General features: G+C 42.0%; 1 protein-coding gene across 2 annotated transcripts in view; it reads left to right on the forward strand.

Annotated features, from left to right (window-relative positions):
* Nucleotides 1–21551, forward strand: part of MMP16 (matrix metallopeptidase 16) — a 287970-nt gene that overhangs the window by 225671 nt on the left and 40748 nt on the right. For both annotated transcript variants that reach the window (XM_060243541.1, XM_060243542.1), the window contains one exon: nt 17164–17302. In XM_060243541.1, the coding sequence (XP_060099524.1) occupies nt 17164–17302 (139 nt within the window). The remainder of the gene's footprint in view (nt 1–17163; nt 17303–21551) is intronic.

A 21551-nucleotide genomic window follows, 5' to 3' on the forward strand; every position in this document is an offset into this window, starting at 1 on the left:
TGGCAAACCTCCTCTGAATGTCTCTTGCCCAGGGCCGGATCTAGGGGGAAGGCAGAGGGGGGTGCTTGCCCCGAGTGCCAACAGAGGGGGGGGCACCAAATTGGTTATGAAGTCCATTGTACTGTATGGGACCATAAGATAGAACGGCCCATAAAGGGGCACCATTTTAAAGGATTATGTTTATTGTTGAGAATTTTGTTATTCTTCCTTTTGCTGGTTTATCTTTTTCCAGTATTGAGCTGGAGACTCAATACTTGAGAGACTGAATATTCTGGAGTCTATATGATTCTTAAAATAAACTGTTTGAATTCAGTTTATTTTATAAATATTGTGTTCTCCGTAGTTCTTTCCCTAAGATTAATGCTTTCAGAGGTAACACTCATGCCATCCAGACTTTGCTCACAAAAGTGAAAGTTTTAAATTAGTGCTGTAAATGAGTTTGCCGGTCAAACTTATACTTGATGAAGAGTGACAATGGTGACCTGCTCCCAAGATGAGTTTGTTGGCATTGCAAACATCACAGACTCTTTAAAACTGGTTGGTGACTGCACAGCATTTGTTTTGCTAATAGCTATTCCTTTACTTAATCTCTGTGGACAGTTAAGAAACAGACCCAGTATCCTAGTGAACCTGATCATTCAGGATCTGGAACAGAGAGTGTTTATGAAGTCAAGATGTGGAGGAATGCATACCATTGAGAGTTTTCTTCCTCACATAATACCATGTATCCCTGGCCATATATTCATATAGTACAGTGAAAAAGGGAGTGTTTTTCCTGAAAAAAGAAATACTGGCTAGAGTTGAAAATGTTTCTCAACAAACAAAGAAAATGGAACCAAAAAATAGGGGGCAAATTCATAAACCAGATACATGGAGAGGAGATATTTCCATGTTAGAAACAGAACCTCAGAAAAGAGAAGACATTTGTACTGTAAATCAGTATACTATAAATCAGTGTATATACTAAAATGGAGCCTAAAATTAGGAAGCAAATTATAAACTTGGGGGGGGGGGGTGGTGGCTGGATCTTTCTACTGTAAAAACAGAGCTCCTAAAGGGGAATAAAATCCTGTTAAAGCAGCCTTGGGAAAAATACAATTCCTATGCTCTTTTTCCTTTGCCATCCATATATGTTGTTCTGCTAGATGTGCAGCCTCCCAGTCTACATCGACAAATGGCTCAATGATCACTCAATTCAATTGTCAAGCCAACAGGGGAATTTTCACAGAGTAGACAGTACTAGGTAGGATTTTCCAGTGGTCTGACTCTGTATAACTTGTTCACATTCCGTCTGTTGGTTTGGAAATCATACAACTTTATGGCTATTCATCTTAAGCTAACATAGCACATAGCTAGATAAATTATGCAAATTGTGGGGTTTAATTGTTGGGACAGAATGCACTGAAACTAAAACGGTGTTCTGTGTAATACACATTAAACTACTAAATTCTTTTTGGCCTTGGAGAAATCATTTATTTATTTGTTCACTTCAGCCAAGCTCAGCCAAATAAGCAAAAATTTTAAAAAGGAATACCCTTCTTAGCTCAAGTTATTATAAAATGATAGTTCTACCCCTACCAGAACTTAGTATGTAGTAGTATAGTCATTCACATGGTTGCTGGTATCCTGCTAGCATGTATAATTCAAGGTGTGCAATGTAAATTATGACTAATGGTACTGCTATACATTAGAGCTCCATCAGTTCTTTAGTACATGAACACCTAGTTTCTTTAAATGAAACTAAGTCCTCAGGGCCAGATGAATTGCATCCAAGGGTTCTAAAAGAGCTTGCAGATGTAATTTCTGAGCCTCTGGCTATTATTTTTGAAAATTCTTGAAGAATAGGAGAGGTGCCAGAAGATTGGAAGCAGGCGAATGTTGTCTCCATCTTCAAGAAGGGGGAAAAAGACAATCCAGGTAACTACCAACCCATCAGCTTGACATCTATACCTGGAAAAGTTTTAGAACAAATCATCAAACAGTCAGTCCTGGAACATTTAGAAAGAATGGATATGACTACTAAGAGCCAGAATGGTTTTCTCAAGAATAAGTCATGTCAGACTAACCTGATCTCTTTTTTTGAGAAAGTGACTACCTTGCTGGATTAGGGGAATGCTTTAGACATCATTTATCTCGATTTAAGTAAGGCTTTTGATAAGGTTCCACATACTATCCTTGTTGACAAGTTGGTAAAATGTGGTTTGGATCCTGTTACTGTTAGGTGGATCTGTAACTGGTTGACAGATCACACAAAAAGAGTGCTTGTGAATGGTTTCTTATCCTCTTGGAGAGGAGTGACAAGTGGAGTGCCTCAAGGATCTGTCCTGGGACCTGTTTTGTTCAACATCTTTATCAATGATTTGGATGAAGGAATAGAGGGAATGCTTATTAAATTTGCAGATGATGCTAAATTGGGAGAAGAAGATAGAAACAGGATAAAGGATGACCTTGACAGGCTGGAAAACTAGGCTAAAATCAATAAAATGAATTTTAACAGGGATAAATGTAAAGTTCTGTATTTAGGCAGGAGAAATCCAATGCATGGTTATAGAATGGGGGAGACTTGTCTTAGCAGTAGTATGTGCAGAAAGGATCTAGGGGTCTTAGTGGATCATACAGTGCAATGTGATGGCTAAAAAGGCAAATGCAATTTTGGGCTGTATCAACAGAAGTATAGTGTCCAGATCATGTGATGTGATGGTATCGCTTTACTGTGCTCTGGTAAGACCTCATCTGGAGTATTGTGTTCAGTTTTGGACACCACATTTTAAGAAGGATATAGACAAGCTGGAACGGGTCCAGAAGAGGGCGACGAAGATGGTGAGGGGTAGACCAAGTCCTATGAGAAAAGGTTGAAGGAGCTGGGGATGTTTGGCCTGGAGAGGAGGAGGCTGAGAGGTGAAATGATCACCATCTTCAAGTCCTTGAAGGGCTGTCATCTAGAGGATGGTTTGGAATTGTTTTCTGTGGCCCCAGAAGGTAGGACCAGAACCAATGGGTTGAAGTTCCAGCTCAACATTACGAAGAACTTCCTGACCGTTAGAGCGATTCCTCAGTGGAACAAGCTTCCTCAGGAGGTGGTAGGCTCTCCTTCCTTGGAGGTTTTTACACAGAGGCTAGATGGCCATCTGACAGCAATGAAGATCCTGTGAATTTAGGGGGAGGTGTTCGTGAGTTTCCTGCATTGTGCAGGGGGTTGGACTAGATGACCCTAGAGGTCCCTTCCAACTCTATGATTCCATGATTCTATGAATTTGTGGTGTGGATGTTCATGCAATTAAATACAATTCAAAGGGTTCTATAGAGGCTGGTGAATTAAGCTTGGTTTGATCTTGTGTCTATTTCATTGTAGCAACTTTCTAAAGCCTGTTGCATGGTGGACCAGCAGATACTCACTAGACTGGTTCTGTTTGATCCTGCGCTGGGCTGCTCCAAATGTCAATTATACATAGTATGGGGGGGGGACCTAAAACTGCATCAGCATCAGTCTTTGTAACTCTCTGCCTTTTCTTGAAGGGAGGGGGAAGGGTTTACAGTGCAAAGGAATGGTGGAAAGTTTTGACAGCTTTGGGCAGAGAATGTTACTTTTCTTTTAAGATAAAACCCTCCAATTGGAAAAGACTAAGACTGGATGGTCCTGGAAGAAATCCTTCTACTCTCTTGGCCATTTCTAAGCTGAATTACTTCTTGTTCAAAATCCTGACAAGGAAGAAGATGGTCTGCCAGTCATCTAGATGTAACTACTACAAATTGGTTTGGAAGGCTTATATAGCTCAGAGATGAAGTGAGAGAATGGTAAGGAAGAAAGAGCTTGTCAGCAAGTAAGTCTAAAATATAGGAACTTCAACAGAAGAGGTAAAGGAGTTGTGCCCCAGGTGAGGATACAAGCTACTTTTTCTGTGTTTAAGAAGCCCAGTTTAGTGTGAGAGACAGAAAATACTGCCTTGGATTAATTGCATCACTGTTATTTGGTCCTGAAATTCTTCTGGGATCAGGTCATCATTATCTTTATTATTATGATCCAAGTTCAAGATATATATTAGCAATTATGTAAACATATATATTTGTTACATATCCAAGCATGTTAAATAAAAGTATGAGCATACATTGCTAGAATAAAATCCATTAAAATGTTAAATGTAGCAATGATATTCTAATTAGGCATGCTGAGGCACAAAATCTTGCTACCTTAAAAGTAATTTCATTACAACAATCAGCAAGGAGAAAAGAAATATAAAATGATTAAATTGCCTGAATACTTGGATATAATTGGAGTGATGTACATTTTCCAAATAGTCTGGTAATACTGGCAATGCAAAAAGATCAGATCACTGGTGCTGAGGGATGAACATATGAACATATGAAGCTGCCTTATACTGAATCAGATCCTTGGTCCATCAAAGTCAGTATTGTCTTCTCAGACTGGCAGCGGCTCTCCAGGGTCTCAAGCTGAGGTTTTTCACAACTATTTGCCTGGACCCTTTTTTGGAGATGCCAGGGATTGAACCTGGGACCTTCTGCTTCCCAAGCAGATGCTCTACCACTGAGCCACCGTCCCTCCCCAACAATAGTTAGGATGCTAACTATTGCAGAGATTCAAGGATAGTTACTATCATCCTGGGTGAAACTGTACCAGGAGCAGAGTAGTAGAAAGGAAAAGTAGAAGAATATTTCATAGTGTTGCCCTTTCCTTCCCAGATTTTTTGTTGATACTTAATTTGATTGTGTAACTGTTTTTTATGGGTTTTATAGTTAAAATTTACCTCATGTCCCATAATATTTTTTAAAAACCCTACTTTCTTTAGCATGGAGTGATACATATATGAATTTGCTCTGGCCGTTTCCTTTGCCCCCCTAGTTTGTATGTAAACCTGTAGCTTTTTCCTCTTTATTGGTAGATCCCAGGTACCTCAGGAAAAGAGGGAGTAGTAGAGGTCCTTCCCCTGTGATATGGGGTAGTTTCCAAAATATTCTGTAGGGCAAATTTTTTGGTCAGACTTGAGATGTAATGTTGACTCTCCCTACCTTGATTCTTTGTTGATATTGCCCTCAACTGTAAAAGTTTTTTTTTAAAAAAATAAATTTTACTGTTACTCCACATCCCAGAATACTACGTTTCCCTCCCCCGCCTTTTGTGGAGTGATATGTATGTGGCATGTTCTAAATAAACTTTATTAAAGAAAAAAAAGTACCTTAAGCAGGTAGGTTTTTGTGTGTTTTGTTTACTGTAGAATCTGCCCTCTTATGGCACTTCCAGTTCTGCTCTGAAATCTTGTTCTTATGAGCCGCAGCTCTAACAGCTCTAGGTTGTTTTGGCAGGCCTGAGAGTTAGGCTATAAATTGCTTAAATGATTCACTAATCAAAAATTATTGAGACTTATGCACATCATGTGGAAATAGGTGAAGACAGGGTTGTATAATAAAGTCTCATGGGAAAGTGAAAAAATGTTAATATTAGCAACAGTTCAGTTTCTTGTATCTTTTGCTATTGTACTAATTGCTTATGAACATAATTCATTTTCACAAGCAATAAACAAGGTCATTCTTCTTAAGCATTATGGCAAAGCTCCTGGTGGCTAGCTGGCTGCCCTCTCTACTAATCCAGGGATTGTTATGCAGCTGCACCTAGTATTCAGTGGACAAGGTAGGTAGGTGGGGAAGAGGAGGGAGAACTCTCAGAAGGGTTCAGGAGCTATGCTCCTGTGAGCTCCTGCTGAATTCAAGGCCTGGTTTAGATACTAGTTCTGTTAGGAAGCCCACAGTCTGTTGCCGGGCAGGCTAGACCCCTTCGTACTTGAAAATAGAGCAAAGAGAACAGCAGGACAGAAGAGAAAATAGAGCGGGGGTGGGGGGTGGAGATAAGACAAAGAATAAGCCCTTGAGTAATCTTGAGGAATTTCACCTTCTAAATTTCCCCCTCTAAACAGGATGGAGACAGAATGGAAGTCATGAGATCACCTCCCTACTCCTGAAGCGTTTAAATATTCAAATTATTTTCCCTCTCCTCCAGTTTCTCAGCTATTTTGCCCAAAAAGCTTCCAAATTTGCTTGGTTTGCTCATCAGAAATATTTCTGTTCTCATTAAAATTCTTGTTTGTTTTTTCTTTTAAAATTTCCCAGCAGTTTCCCTAGAACCCCCTGTTCAATTTCAAAATTTCACTTAAACATCAATGCCTCACTAGCAATTGCTTCCCCCAGCTCAAGAATCAATTAATCACCAGTTGCTGCAAGGGTGCATTTTGTTTTTGTTGTTGTTGTTTTTAAATTGTAAATAGTTTATTTAAAATAAAAACATAAAAAACCCTCAAAATTACAGAGCAAAACTTAATCAAAATTGAACAAGACTGAATGAATGCAAAATAATACAGACATAGTTAAGCATTACCGAAAAACCATCAGACAATCAATAGTAAATGAAATTCAAGTGTCTCTTTGGTAATTTACAATATGAATTACTTTGAGAAGTTACATACTGAAAAATGGGAAACTATTTCTCTTCGAAATTTGACTTATACAATGGATTATCAATTGTAAGAATTTGTGATGCTAATTTATCTGAAACAAGGATGTCCCAGACTTTTATAAACCATTTCCTAACAGTAGGAGCATTCCTTTTCTTCCAATATTGAGCTATCTCAATTTTATCTGCAAGTAATAAAGAAGCTGCTAAATGTTGCTGTAACTTAGTAATGTTTGTATTTCCCCAAAAGTTTAACAGCATAGACTCCAGAGAATTAGGAATAGTAGCTCCTGTTATCCCTTTAATGATTGGCAAGACCTTATTCCAGAAACACTTTATAGTTGAGCAGTTGGGTGCATTTTGACCTGCAGCTCCCTCCAATTTCCACCATAGCTTCCTGATCTTGTTTTTTAGAGACCTGGAAGCTGCAAGGGGAAATTGAAGGGAGCATTGGGTCAAAATGCACCCACGCAGCAACTGGTGGGGAATTGATCACTTGAGCTGGGAAAAGCAGAAACCTGGAGGCACCCCAGCCCTGTTGTTTTTGTGCCGTTTTGTGAATGGCTTCACTGAAATGTAGTAGCAATGCTCATTTTTAATGTTAAAATGCTTTGCATACAATAGTAAATCTCACCCCCCCCAAAAAAAAAAAACTTCTTTAAATTGTATTCCTTCTTTCAAAGCCCACTTCACATTAAAGGGAAGAAAGCACTCTTCAGAAGATGAACCAATGTATATGCTTCTGGCAGCACTTACCCACATTGTAAGAAGTAATGCTGTCCTTTTTGTGTAGGAGAACAAGAAACTTATGCATTAGTTTTAGCCTGTACATTAAAAGTTTAAAATATAATGCTTTTGAAACTAGTGTTTGTCAAATTCTACACAGAGCCTCCTGAAGATAGTGTCTTTAAGCTTTTGTCCATTTTGTGGCTACCTATGAGAACTGAGAGACACAAGACAGAATACGCGACAGCTTTGATTGAATGGTTTGGGTTGCAAGAGCTTAGACTGCCTTCTCTAGAAGAAATCCCAAAATGCACACAAGCAGGTTTGGAAGAAATAAATTGCCTTGAATTTCATATTATGTGGGCAAATATATGTGTATTAAGTGAGCATTCCATTAGCAGCAAACCAGTGGTGCAAGAAAGCAGGGAATAAAGAACATTCTATTGAGTTGCAGTGGTCTGAGGAAGCTAATAGATAGGATGGAATTCCCCTATACTGGAATCTAGCCATGACACTAACATGAAACCAGAAATTGTCAGGAGGCCTTTCAGTGTTTACAAATAGCACTACACTTTTACATCAATTATCGGACAGTTACGTAGAATATTTATACACATGCTATTGTATAGATTGTTCCAAATGAAGTAAATGACATTAAACGTTTGGAACACAATGGAGATCAAGGCTTTACTGTTCAGGTTTCTGAGTTCAGGTTTTCTTTCAGTTTGCTCAGTTTTGAGCATGGGCTGCAGAAGACTCGGACCATGAAATGTTATTCAACTAATAATTTATGTGCCTAAAGTTTCACCAGAGATGTTTGATCATACAGATGGTTTGATTCAAAAAACAGCCCACAGGTGCTACGTTGTAATCCCCACAGTCAAACATTTTACATGTGTTTTCAGTTGTACAAAGAAAGTCCTGTTGCACATGTGTGTTCTTGTACTGATTTCCCATCACTCTCTTACCTACCCCCAGTCCACTGCTCACACCATCCTTTCCTGTCCACCTTCTTCAAACCCCTAAAACATACGCTTATCACATTGCGTCATTTATAGATGTGAAATCTCTCCCGTTGTCCTTTATGGTGCCTGATCCAGTAGCCATTAATAGAAAAGGTAGGGAAGTTTGGGCATAATTGGAATATGCATGCCTCATGATGCTTTTTGTCAAGACTAATCCCAAAACCATTTTCTGCCCAAACAGGAACAAAAATCTCAAAACAAGTTTTCTTCATTCATGATTCCTCCATGGCCAGGAACCTTTCTTCTCTTGTTTAGTTTCTGTGGCCAATAAATATTCTTTTGCTTAGAACTGCAAACTTCCAAACTGATTTACTAACAGAGCTCAAACAGTAGATTGAAGATGAAATTAAGCAAGGGTTTCTTTGGTTGATTTCATCTTCAATAGGAGTGAGGACTATTAGTGTATTAGTTTTAAAGAAGTGCAGCTCCAAGCCTAAGAAACTGAGGTGAAATTGACTTACTTAGCCATCAAAGTGCTTTATAGGGTGAAAGAAAGGAGAAGAGCAAGGGGAAGGGATAAGAGGGAGGAATGATGCCAACTCAGCAGGCACAAAAACAAGCCACTTTGGGGTCAGGCAGCAATTTTTCTCCAGAGCAGTTTTGCCAGAGATCCTGGAGATGTTTTTTGGTATCTTCTGGTCATAGAGCAGGTGTCACTGGAGGTGGGCAGGGAGGTATTTGTGAATTTCCTGAATTGTGCAGAGGGTTGGACTAGATGACACTGGAGGTACCTTCCAGCTCTATGATTCTATTATTCTGATTCTATGAAAAGCTATGCACACAATTTAGCTACTTTTAAGAGACATCACATAATGATCCAGTGCATAGTAATCAGACATGTGTGATCTGCAGTTACCCAGCCACCATGCTGAATGCTGCAACTGTGCAGGTACAAAACTGCTTGCAGTCTTGTTTGCAAGTAAATATTTGCAGTGATCAGATCAGTCAGCTTTCCATCCTCCAGGTAGAGCCTGTAGATCTTCCAGAATTACAACTCATCTCCATACCACAGAGATCCATTCCCCTGAAGGGGAGGGGGAAGGCTGCTTTGGACATTACAGGCTACTGATGTCCCTCCTGTCATCTATCAGTGAATACCTGTCCATGCCCACATATTTTAAAGAAACATGTAATATGAAATATTTTCAGAAGTAGACCACCAGACCATAGAAGACTGTACATTGATCACTACAAATATAGCATCACAAAAGCAGAATCAAAATTGTAGTGGTAAAAAATTCCACTTTTCTTTGGGCATAATCCCTCCCTCCCACAAGTACAGCTGTGGCATCTTTGTCTCTTCCTTTCCAGCTGGCACTCGAGCACAGGTCTGCACTGCAGTATGCCAGCTATTACTTCAAGCTTCCATGTATACATTCATCCATTACTATTCTCCCTGGGGCCCTAGCTGGCAACTTAGTCATGTGCTACATGTTATGCCTTTAATGTTAAGGACTATCTGAAATTATGTCTAGCTAGAATTTTATATAAATGCCTTTTCCAATTGACACCTCTCTCTGCTGCCTCTCTCATTTTCTAACAAATAACTGATATTCAGGGTTTATCAAGGATCAGAAGGACAGGAGGGCCATTTGGCCCTGTCCTTTCATTCATTTTAATTTGTGATGGAGAACCTAAGAGTTATTAGACTTCTGATATTATTTCCAAATAAGATTATATAGAGATACACTAACAGCCTTGGAAGAAGAAAACACTCATCATATAATTATAAACTTGTGTCCTATTACTAGACCGCACCACCTGTAGTGTACACTACAAATTAATATCCATCTCCACCAGCAGCAGTCTTTGTAACCTTTTTTTGCTTCTTCATTTCTTCATTTTTTGATATACCGGGACACCAAAAAAAGGGGGGGGGCTGACCTGGATAGCCCAGGCAAGCCCAATCTCATCAGATATCAGAAGCTAAGCAGGGCCAACCCTGGCAAGTACTTGGATGGAAGATCTCCTTGGAATACCAGGAGCAGTAGGCAGAGGCAGGCTGTATCAAGCCACTTCTCTGAATATCCTCCATGCCCCAGTAGGGATCACCAGAAGTTGCCATGTCTTCCGGGAATGCACATACACAAATACAGAAAATACACGAAAAGGGGTAAGTGGCCTGGGCTTCTCTCAACTTCTAAGAGGCCCTTCTGGTGCCAAATTATATGTTCTGATAGGAGCTGTTTACTTGAATTGGTTGGGATCAGGACCTTCTTACACAGCATCAGTTTTTACCAACCAACTCAGAACACAAACACAGGTACCCCTAGGTGGATTGGGACATATGTCTACAATTTGAGAAGGCTTATTGCATAGGGGTTATTTCATATGGTCTCCACATTGCTAGAGTAACATAATGTATAGGCCTGCTCTTAGTTTATAAATGGGGACACCAGGGCGGAAAAATAAAGATGTTTTGACACATTATATAGTTTTCTATTTTGGCACAGCCCTTGCTGTTTAAGGTCAGGAAACTCACATTAAGCATAACTACTTCTTTTGCTATTCTTCAAAGTACATATTGTCACAATAAAATAAATGCTTTATATACACATCAAGACAGAACTGCTGTGCTAAATTGCCCTCTGTTTTTATTCTCGAAAATGTAAGAGCGACCTGGCCCACAAGGCCTAATATTAGCGTGAAGTCTATTCCTCAGGTCCTTAGTTCACACCCAGACTCTGATGCATATGTAGTACCTTGAATGGAAAATTGGAGGTTTTCAGTGTCATGCTGCTAGAGTGTTTCAACGGATCTTTTGTCATTGGTGATTAAAAAAGAAATATCTGGCACGATAAAATTGGATTCCAGTTCTTTGTGTTTAGCAGAACACACTGGCTCTGTGATTTTCTCCTGCGCTGAGGGTTATATTCAGAAAGGGTGGTTGTCAGGAAGATGGATTAGATAGCTTTGCAACAGGTAACGTGTAGTTTGATAGATTTTACAAAATACTGGTGCCGTCAGCATGTCTGCTGGAACCTTCAATAGCGTCAGAATTTTGAACAGGAAAATGTTTTTGCTAGCTTCATTCTTGACAGGTCAACTTCTAGTTTTTCTCTTGGGTATGTTTTTGTGTAAGTTTATTTGGATCCCACTGAAAAAGCTTGACCAGTGTCTGAGGCTCTGGTAAGGAAATCTGCAAGTAAACACCATCTACACAGTACAGTTAGTATGGAAGCACAGTATACATATTGTTGTTTTAGTTACATAAAAGTGAAGGATGAACGAATAGAGGGAATGTTTATTAAATTTGCAGATGATACTAAATTGGGAGGGGTTGCAAATACAGTAGAAGACAGAAACAGGGTACAGGATGACCTTGAGGGGCTGGAAAACTGGGCTAAAACCAATAACATGAATTTTAACAGGGATAAATGTAAAGTTCTGCATTTAGGTAGGAAAAATCCCTTGCATGGTTATTGGATGGGGCAGACTTGTCTTAGCAGTAGTATGTGTGAAAAGGATCTAGGGGTCTTAGTGGATCATACACTGAACATGAGTCAACAGTGTGATGTGGTGGCTAAAAAGGCGAATGTAATTTTGGGCCATATCAACAGAAGTATAGTGTCCAGATCACGTGAAGTGATGGTATCGCTTTACTCTGCTCTGGTAAGACCTCACCATCTTCAAGTCCTTGAAGGGCTGTCATCTAGAGCAGGGTTTCCCAAACTCCCCCCCCCCCTCGTGGCCCGGTTATTTTTACACTTCTCCTTCATGGCCCACTAAAATTTGGGGGTGGAGCCAGGAGATTTTGGGATTGGAGCCGGGAGACAGGAAATGATGTACAAACATACTTAAAACTCTTGCAATGTTTTGTTTAAGAAAGGTAGGAGAATAGTGGGATTTTGCAATGCAATTTTAAAAATGAACATCCTTATGCTATTAAAGGTTTTGACTTTGTGTGTTAACTAAAACATCAAGAAAAAGCACAAGGATCACACAGCAGAAAACTAAAAATATAAAATGCTCTCAGCCTGTGAAAACATGAAATGGCAGGGCATTTTAAGCTTCTCCCCCCACCCCAGTCTGCTCAAATTAGCAATGGCAAGGAAGGAAGGAGACAGGGAAGAGACTGACAGAAAAAGAGAGAGAGAGAAAGACAGAAAGACTGACAGAAAGAGGGAGGGTGAGTGGGAATAAAGCAAATAGACAGGGGAAAAGAAAGACTAACAGAGAGAGAGAGAGAAAGGAAGGAAGGAAGGAAGGAAGGAAGGAAGGAAGGAAGGAAGGAAGGAAGGAAGGAAGGAAGGAAGGAAGGAAGGAAGCTTGAGAGAGTTGAAAAAAAAACAGAAAAGGGAAAGGAAATGGGAGGGGAGGAGTGAAAGAAAGGAAGCAAAAAGGAAGAAAGAAAGAGAAAAGAACTGAAAGAAAAAGAAAAACGAAAAGGGGATGGGAGCAACACATCTTCAAAATGCTGACTTTCTGCACTGCGCAGCTTGGCCTGCTGAGCTCCGCCTGGCGTCAGGGAGCCCTTGGGCCGCCACGGGGAAGTGGCAGGCCCCGCTCAGCTCCAGCCAGCATTGGGGAGCCCTGGGGCTGCCGAGTGGAAGCGGTCGGCCCCGCTTAGCTGCACCCGGCGTCGGGGAGTCCTGGAGCCACCGCATGGAAGCAGCAGGCCCCACTTGGCTCCACCCAACGTCAGGAGGCCTGGGACCGCCACGCAGAAGTGGCAGGCCCCACTCAGCTCCGGCCACCGTCGGGGAGTTCTTGGGACGCCAAGCAGAAGTGGCCAGCCCTGCTGAGCTCTGTCAGAGAGCCTTGGGGCTGCCGCACTGAAGCGGCAGGCCCTGCTCAGCTGCACCCAGCGTCAGGGAGCCCTGGGGCCGCCTCATGGAAGTGGCAGGCCCTGCTGAGCTCCACCCGATGTCGGGGAGGCCCCACTCAGCTTCGCCCAGTGTTGGGGAGCCCTGAGGCTACTGCACTGAAGCAGCAAGCCATGTTCAACTGCACCCAACATCAGGTAGGGCTGGGGCCACTGCACAGAAGTGGCAGACCCCGCTGAGCTTCGCCCTGCGTCAGGGAAGCCTGGGGCTGCCGTGCGGAAGTGGCAGGCCCTGCTCAGCTCCACCCAATGTTGGCGAGGCTTTGGGCCACCGTGCAAAAGTGGCAGGCCCCACTCAGCTCTGCCCAGTGTCGGGGAAGCCTGGGGCCGCTGTACGGATGTGGTAGGCCCAGCTGAGCTCTGCCCAGCAGCGGGACCTTGACGGGAGGCCCCCATGACCCAGTACAGAAGCTTCTGTGGCCCGGTGCCGGGTCCCGACCCTGCAGATGGGAAACGCCAATCTAGAGGATTGTGTGGAATTGCTTTCTGTGGTCCCAGAAGGTAGGACCAGAACCAATGGGTTGAAATTAAATCAAAAGAGTTTCCAGCTCAACATTACGAAGAACTTCCTGACCGTTAGAGTGGTTCCTCAGTGGAACAGGCATCCTCATGAGGTGGTGGGCTCTCCTTCCTTGGAGGTTTTTAAACAGAGACTAGATGGCCATCTGACAGCAATGAAGGTCCTGTGAATTTAGGGGGAGGTATTTGTGAGTTTCCTGCATTGTGTAGGGGGTTAAACTAGTCGTCCCTGGAGGTCCCTTCCAACTCTATGATTCTATGAAAAGTAAAATTCTTACCAGGTTTCATCCATTTGTTGTGACCCCTATTAAGAACTGAATCAGTAAAAAAAGGCATGGCATAATTGTTTTAATAAATAAGTAAATATAAAATTTATATTTTATATTATACAGATCTTGGAAGGGGTAAGCAAGGTTGACCCTGGCAAGTACTTGGATGGGAGACCTTCCTGGAGTACCAGGAATGGAAGGCTCCTTTTCTACGTAAAGATAGAGGCCAAACATGGGTTGCAGAGTGACTAATTTTTATTTATTAAACCAATTATCCCTTGCCTTTTTGACTGATTATAAATCCTTCTTTGTGCAGAGTTAGGCTGTTGCATAATATTAGCTACTCTGACTGGCTGTGGTTTTCTAGATTTTCAGGCAGAAACTTTTTCCAACCTTGCTACCCAACATTTAATTAAAATCTGGAAATAACAAGGGATCGAACAATACCATCCACATATGCCTTACCATTGAGCTATACCCTCTCCTTCAAAATCAACAAGAGCAGCTTTGTGCAGAATGTTTTACTGCCACCCCACTCTAGACTCTAGGAAGGTATTGCTGACAGTTGATAAGTCCTGATTGGATACAGAGGATGAAACAAGATGAAACCAGTGCTTCTAGCTCTGACTGTGTATTTGAAATGGCAGCCTACAAATCAAACTGAGTGCAGGTGATGTTCTACTAAGTGTGTTGCAGTATCATTACAGTTAACATTAGATATCTCAGTCAATCTAGACAGAGACAGCTGAGGCTGCCCCAAACCATTCACTACCCATACTACCGCCGCTTGACAATAGTGTACTGACATCGTGACAGGTAAGAAGTGATGTTTCATTGCTGGTGTTACTGCCATGAGATAATCAGTTTTAAAATGTTCTGTGCCTCAGCTGCCTGGCCCCAGCATTTTACTGTAATCCTAGATGGGTTTTCCAAGCTCCAGGTAAAGTTTGAAATTGTCTCCAAATTACATTGGGTCTCCAGATTACAGAAATCATTTTCCCTGGAGGAAATGACAAGCTTTGGAGAGCAAATGAGAATAAACTATACAGTCTACAGACACATTAGAGACACATCACATCCACACTGAGCTCCTCGCTACCCATATGCTGCTCTCCCCAGACACTGTTCCAAAATTTCTGGGGATTTCAACAGTTGGCAGTTCTACTCCCATTTAGAATTGCCAAGTCCCCCACAGCCTCCGTTATTCGCAAGTGACATCATTGCACCGGCGATGTCATGCACCTGCCACTCTAGGAGCTTCCGGGAAAACTCTATGGTTTTCCTGGACGCTCTAGCAATTTGGGAGGGAAAACTTATAGCATTTTCCCTCCCAAATTGCTAGAGAATTGGGGAAATCCATAGAGTTTCCTCGGAAGCTCCTAGAGCAGCCGGCGCGTGACATCGCCAGCACAATGACATCACTGTAAGTGACATCATTGCACTGGCAACGTCAGGGGAGGATCCCTCCTGCCGGCCCAATGCGGGCTGGCGGGTTGGGAACCTCCTGGGTTTGGGAACCCCTGTCTGGCCCAGGAATTTGGCAACCCTATTCCTACTTGTACTATACATGGTATGGCTGCACAACTTAAGAGCTATAAGCCTAAGTACAGCATGCTCACAAATTATGATGGTATATCAGGGTCTTGATGAATATCCTGGGTAGCAGCACCTGACTGAAGAAACAGCAGATCTAGTGAGCCTCTGGTACACTGCCATACTTGCTTGGTGCCTTCTCTTTGACTTGGATGGATCATGGGTTATATGGCAGGGTTTGTACAAGTTACCTACAATTTCTTATCTTTTCAGTATAATGATTTTCATTTTTTAAACTGTTCTACCTAATGATAGAACTCAAACAGAGTGACTCTATAATGACTTGACAGATCATAGTTTCAATAGCAACTTGTTACTGGATGCTTTTGTGGTTTTTTAATGGTTCTTTTCTGGGGGTGGGGAATAAAATCTTCTGGGATAACAAAAAAGGCATTTGCCCTGTGAGACTTACAGTTGCATCATTTTCTCCCAGAACAGCATCTCATCATCTTTGATGGATGATGCCTCAACAGCCCAGTCTGCAAAACTCTTCCAAACATTTATTACTGTCTGAGTGAAAATGTACTTTCTAATGCCACTTTTGAACGAGTCTTCACCTTTCTTCGCTGTAGGCTCCCATGCCTCATCCTCTGCTCTTAAATAAAATTTTAGGAGGCTGACATCTGTGTTGACTTTGAGAAATCTGCTTCGGTTAGGTCTTTCTAGGTACCTCTTTCTCTAACAGAGAATTTAATTTTTCCTTTCTCTTCCCCCCTTTCCCCTTTTCTCAGTCTGGAAGTTGGACAATTAATCCTAAGAATTGCTTTACTGTCCATTAAGTGCTACCATATATCTTACAGCTGTGAGTGTAAAATGGTAACCCAAAATGCCACAAAAATTTTCTGTGTGAGAGATTGAAAGATGCACTAAGAAATGGGTAAAAAGCTAATAAAACTATCCTGAGGTTTTTATGACTTGTTTAAAAATATGAATGTGAAAACTGGCTATTACATTTTGACCTCTTGAAACACAGGTTAGTCCCCCCTGCTCCACCAAAGATGGAAGACACTATAATAACATAATATAGATTGCCAGCAGCGGATGGGGGGGGGTAGGTTTGCCAGCTCCAGGTTGGGAAACTCCTAGAGATTTGGGGGTGGAGCCTAGGGAGGTTGTGACCTCAGTGGGCTACAGTGCCACGGAGTCCACCCTTCAAACCATCTGTTTTTTCCAGGAGAACTGGTCTCTGTAGTCTTGAGATGAACTCTTAATTCCAAAGGATCCGCACATCCCTCCTGGAAGCTTGCATCCCTATATATCATAATATAACAGAGTATATAAAGTTGTCTTTTGTCAAGTCAGACAGCTTGACCATTCAGCTCAGAGTTGTCTATTATGCTAAGATGCAATGGTTCTCAGACTGAGGTAGGTTTTGTCAAATCTGCAATCTGATATCTATAACCAGAGATGCAGGGGACTAAATCTGAGACCTTTTGCTTGTAAAGTGTAAAGAACTATACTCCTCCTCCTGTTTTTCACGTATAAGAGCATAACTATAAATTATGAGAAACACAAGGCTGCTTCTTTAAGTGTTATCTCAGTTGGCCTCCCTGCTGTAGTTCCCATTTTGCTGAAGTGTTCACCTGATTCCACTTAGGAGAGCCAACACTAATTTAAAAATAGCAAAACAGAAATGTACAAGAGATTGTTGCCCAAAAGAGATGTTAAATAATGTGTCTCTGAAAGGCTTATAAGTATGTCTGGATGCCACCAAGTGTAACCACAGGTGCATTTGTTTGTTTCCAGGATCAGTGGTTTTGGCGTGTCAGAAATAACCGTGTGATGGATGGATACCCAATGCAGATTACATATTTCTGGAGAGGACTGCCTCCAAGTATTGATGCAGTTTATGAAAACAGTGATGGAAATTTTGTTTTCTTTAAAGGTAAGATGAAGGAAAACTTGTGTAAACCATGGTTAAGAAACTTGGGGAAACATTACATGTTGAGGCAATTTTGGACAGATGCTGAGTGCATATTTCTTTTAATATTCACTGCCCAACTCATGCATGTTGCTTAGTTAGGTAAAGAGATAGGATTGCCATTCCCTGCAGGGGCATTACTTTGTTGCCTACTCCTGCTCTGGTGAGAGGTGGAGGGAAAAAATGGGGGGGGGGGCGGGAATGAGCCACCATTGAACCAATGCAGCAACGTCACTTTCAGTACAGAACAAAGTGACATCATGTCATTAGTGCAACACTCTAGGATTCATACAAAATTATAGTTAAATTGTAGTTTGCTTATTTATGCTCCACCTTTCTCCACATTGGGGACCTAAAGTGGATTACATAGTTCTCCTCTCCTCTGTTTAATCCTCACAATAACAAGAGGAGCAGGATAAAAGAGCAGGCCTCACCCATGACCTGTTTGTGTCAGTCAACCCTTGCGTACAGAACTTGTGCATGCAAAGCTGGGTTGCCAGGTCCTCTTGCTGTTGAGGTGGGGGGATTTGGAGGGGGTGGGCAGGATGTCATGTGTAATGTCCCTAGTGGGATGACATCACCCACATGTGGCATCATTGTTTCAGTGACAGTTTATGGGCAAAACTCTATGGGGGGTTTTGCCTTCAAATCCATAGAGTTTGCCCAAAAATCAGAGTGTTACCTTGTGATGTCCCGGGCACGATGACATCACCTATAAGTGATGCCATTGTATTGGTGAGATGTCCCTGTTTGGGGGTGGGCTTTTTCCCCACCAGCCAGTTGGAACCTGGGAGCTGGCAACCCTATTGCACACCCAGACAATCTTGTAGGTCTGATCTTGTACCCTCCATTTTTTAAGGGTCTTTATGTATGTTTGATATAGACTGTATAAGGTCTAATTACCTCTTAAAGGTCACAGGCCAGAAACACAGTCCACTCTCCACTCACTAATCACACCTAGATTTAGGCTGTCTGACTGTCTCTTGCCAAGAAATTTTGCAAGATATAGTACCTGGATAAGAGATTTCTTCAAGAGATCAGACAGTACAATATTATCCTTGCTACTAGGAGTAGTTCCACTGAAATGATTTAAAGGTGACTTCAAGTGATTCTTTGTTGCAGTAAATTAAACAGCAGAGGATCAAAGCTGTTAAATAAAATACTAAGTTCATAGCATAAATTGTCAAGTTGCTGAGTGGCTGTATGATAACCTATCTAGATTTTTTTTTCTCTAGCACTTTTAGCACAGGATCTGAGAAATGATCTCTGATAAAGTTAGATGACTGTGTATCAAATGGCAGAATGCCTGGTTTTATTTTCATGGATTTTGATTGTCATTTCACTGTAAATTAATTTGCAGAATTTGTGCTGTATTGTCCTTAAAGGGACAGATTCCATAATTAAATATGCTAATAAAAATCCAGAGGAGGTGGTAGAAAGTGCTGCAAGTTTCAGCTGACTTATGGCAAGGTGCAAGAGACAAACATAAGTGTTATCAAAGATTTCAGGTTTTCATGGCTGGTAACATCATTAGGGTTTGTAGAATCTTTCGGGATCAAGTGCCATGTTCTACTGGAGAAAGTTTTCCTTCCAGACATTTCGTTCTCAGCTGCGGAGAACATCCTCAGTGACGTTGCAGCTGGAGCAGGCGCTCAGACCTTCTTGGCTGCTGTGCATTGAGTGGGGCCAGGGCTGCTGGAGAGCTGCTATTTGTAGGCTGGAGGGGGTGTGATGAAAGGGCAATTGGTTTGTGGATGTGACCATTGTTTGGTGGGGCTTCCTGGAAGGGTAGTGATAAGGAAACTGGCTGTTGAATGTGACCATTGTTCCATGTTAATTGCTGGGAAGGTTGGAAGGGGGTTGAAGATAAGGAAGATGGTTGTTGACTGTGCTGATTGTTCTGTGGAATTTGCTGATTGTTCTGAGACTTTCTGCAATTTATAGTCTGTAGGGTGTTTTGCAGAGCTGGGTACCAAGATTGGTGGATGAAAATGCCTTCTTCCTTTCTGTTAAAATTGTGCTGGTGTTTGTAAATCTCAATAGCATCTCTGTTCAGGCGGGTATGATAATGTGAGACCGTAGAAAGGACTTTAGTTCTTTCAAAGTGGATGACGTGGTCTCCTTCTTGAAGTGCATGTTCAGCTACAGCTGATTTTTCTGGCTGAAACAAGCGACAGTGTCTCTTGTGTTCGGTGAGACGGGTGTTGATACTGCGTTGGGTAGTGCCAATGTAGACTGCACCACAGGATCCACCAATCTTGGTACCCAGCTCTGCAAAACACCCTACAGACTATAAATTGCAGAAAGTCTCAGAACAACCAGCAAATTCCACAGAACAATCAGCACAGTCAACAACCATCTTCCTTATCTTCAAACCCCTTCCAACCTTCCCAGCAATTAACACAGAACAATGGTCACATTCAACAGCCAGTTTCCTTATCACTACCCTTCCAGGAAGCCCCACCAAACAATGGGCACATCCACAAACCAATTGCCTTTTCATCACACCCCCTCCAGCCTACAAATAGCAGCTCTCCAGCAGCCCTGGCCCCACTCAATGCACAGCAGCCAAGAAGGTCTGAGCGCCTGCTCCAGCTGCAACGCCACTGAGGATGTTCTCCGCAGCTGAGAACGAAATGTCTGGAAGGAAAACTTTCTCCAGTAGAACACGGCACTTGATCCCGAAAGATTCTACAAACCCTAATCAAACATAAGTGATTTGCTACTGCCTACCTCTGCATAGTAACCCTGGACTTCCTTGGGGGTCTCCCATCCACCTATTAACCAGGGCCAACTTTGATAATAATAATAATAATAATAATAATAATAATAATAATAATAATAATAATAATAATAATAATAATAATAATAATAATAATAATAATAATTGATTTATATCCCGCCCTCCCCACCATAGCAGGCTCATGGCGGCTTAGCTTCTGACACTCTTTCAGAGCTCCAAGTAGCAGGCTCATGGCGGCTTAGCTTCTGACACTCTTTCAGAGTTCCAAGTAGTGTTGGCCAGTGTCCACAGATGCTTTCAATGGTACAAAAATCCAGCATGCTTCCACTAGTTGTAGGGAAGTCCACACTGCCAGTGCAATGTTGTGCAGAATTACTTCAATCTACCTGCACACTGGATTCACCTACAAAATGCAGGTACTTATGCCTATGCCACACTTAGGGTGTGATCCTAAAAAATATTTTCCCAAGAGGCTTACTCTCAGGAAAGTATTCTTAGGGTCACAGCCTAAGTGAGGCATAGGCACATAAAGTAGGACTTACTTCTGAGTAGATCTGCTTAGGATTGTTCCCTTACAGCACTGTTTCCCATTTGCAGGGTCGGGACCCGGTACCGGGCCACAGAAGCCTCACTACCGGGTCACAAGAAAAGCCAAAGCTACCCCCCCCCCAGGCAAAGCATGACCTCTGCTCTGCTTCCTTCCTTCCACCATCTCTCTGTTGTGCAGAGAAAAGCTAGCCTTGAAAACTGACACAGGCTGCAAAGCCTGAGCTCCATTTGGCTTCCTTCCTTCCCCCAACTCTGCCTCTCCTTCCTTCTCCCCCTCTCCCAGTGTTTGAGAAAAAAGCTGGAGTCCACTGGCATGAAGTGTTCTTCAAGGTATGAGCTTTCATGTGCCTTGCAATATGTTCTTTTGGGGAGATTTCCCCGGGAGGCCTGGGGGGCAAAGAAGGGGTGTGTGTTTTTTTCAGCTGGGAGGGGAAGGGAGTGGGCATTCCAGTAGCTATTTTTTTTTAACAAACGACCCCTGGGCAGAATTATTACTGGCTGGGGTAATCTGATGGTGAGTAAAACTTTTTTCCCCTTTGTCACCCCCCCCTTCATTCTTTTTCCATCTGCAAGGGATGCTCTGTCTGTATTCTTGGTGCTGGGGGTGGGGGGAAGCAACAGTGGGAGGGCTTCTAGTGCCCTGGCCTTACTGGTGGACATTCTGGTGCCTTTTGGGCATTGTATGAGAGAATTTTGGACTGGATGGTCCACTGGTCTGATCCAACATGGCTTATCTTATGTTCTTTCTTTCCATGTCTTTCTTTTCTTTTCTTTTCTTTTCTTTTCTTTTCTTTTCTTTTCTTTTCTTTTCTTTTCTTTTCTTTTCTTTTCTTTTCTTTTCTTTTCCTTTCCTTTCCTTTCCTTTCCTTTCCTTTCCTTCCATTTCATTCTTTCCCTTTCTTTCCTTCCATGTTTACTGGA

This window comes from Heteronotia binoei, chromosome 7, assembly GCF_032191835.1.
Source record: "Heteronotia binoei isolate CCM8104 ecotype False Entrance Well chromosome 7, APGP_CSIRO_Hbin_v1, whole genome shotgun sequence".
Taxonomy (NCBI): Eukaryota; Metazoa; Chordata; class Lepidosauria; order Squamata; family Gekkonidae; genus Heteronotia; species Heteronotia binoei.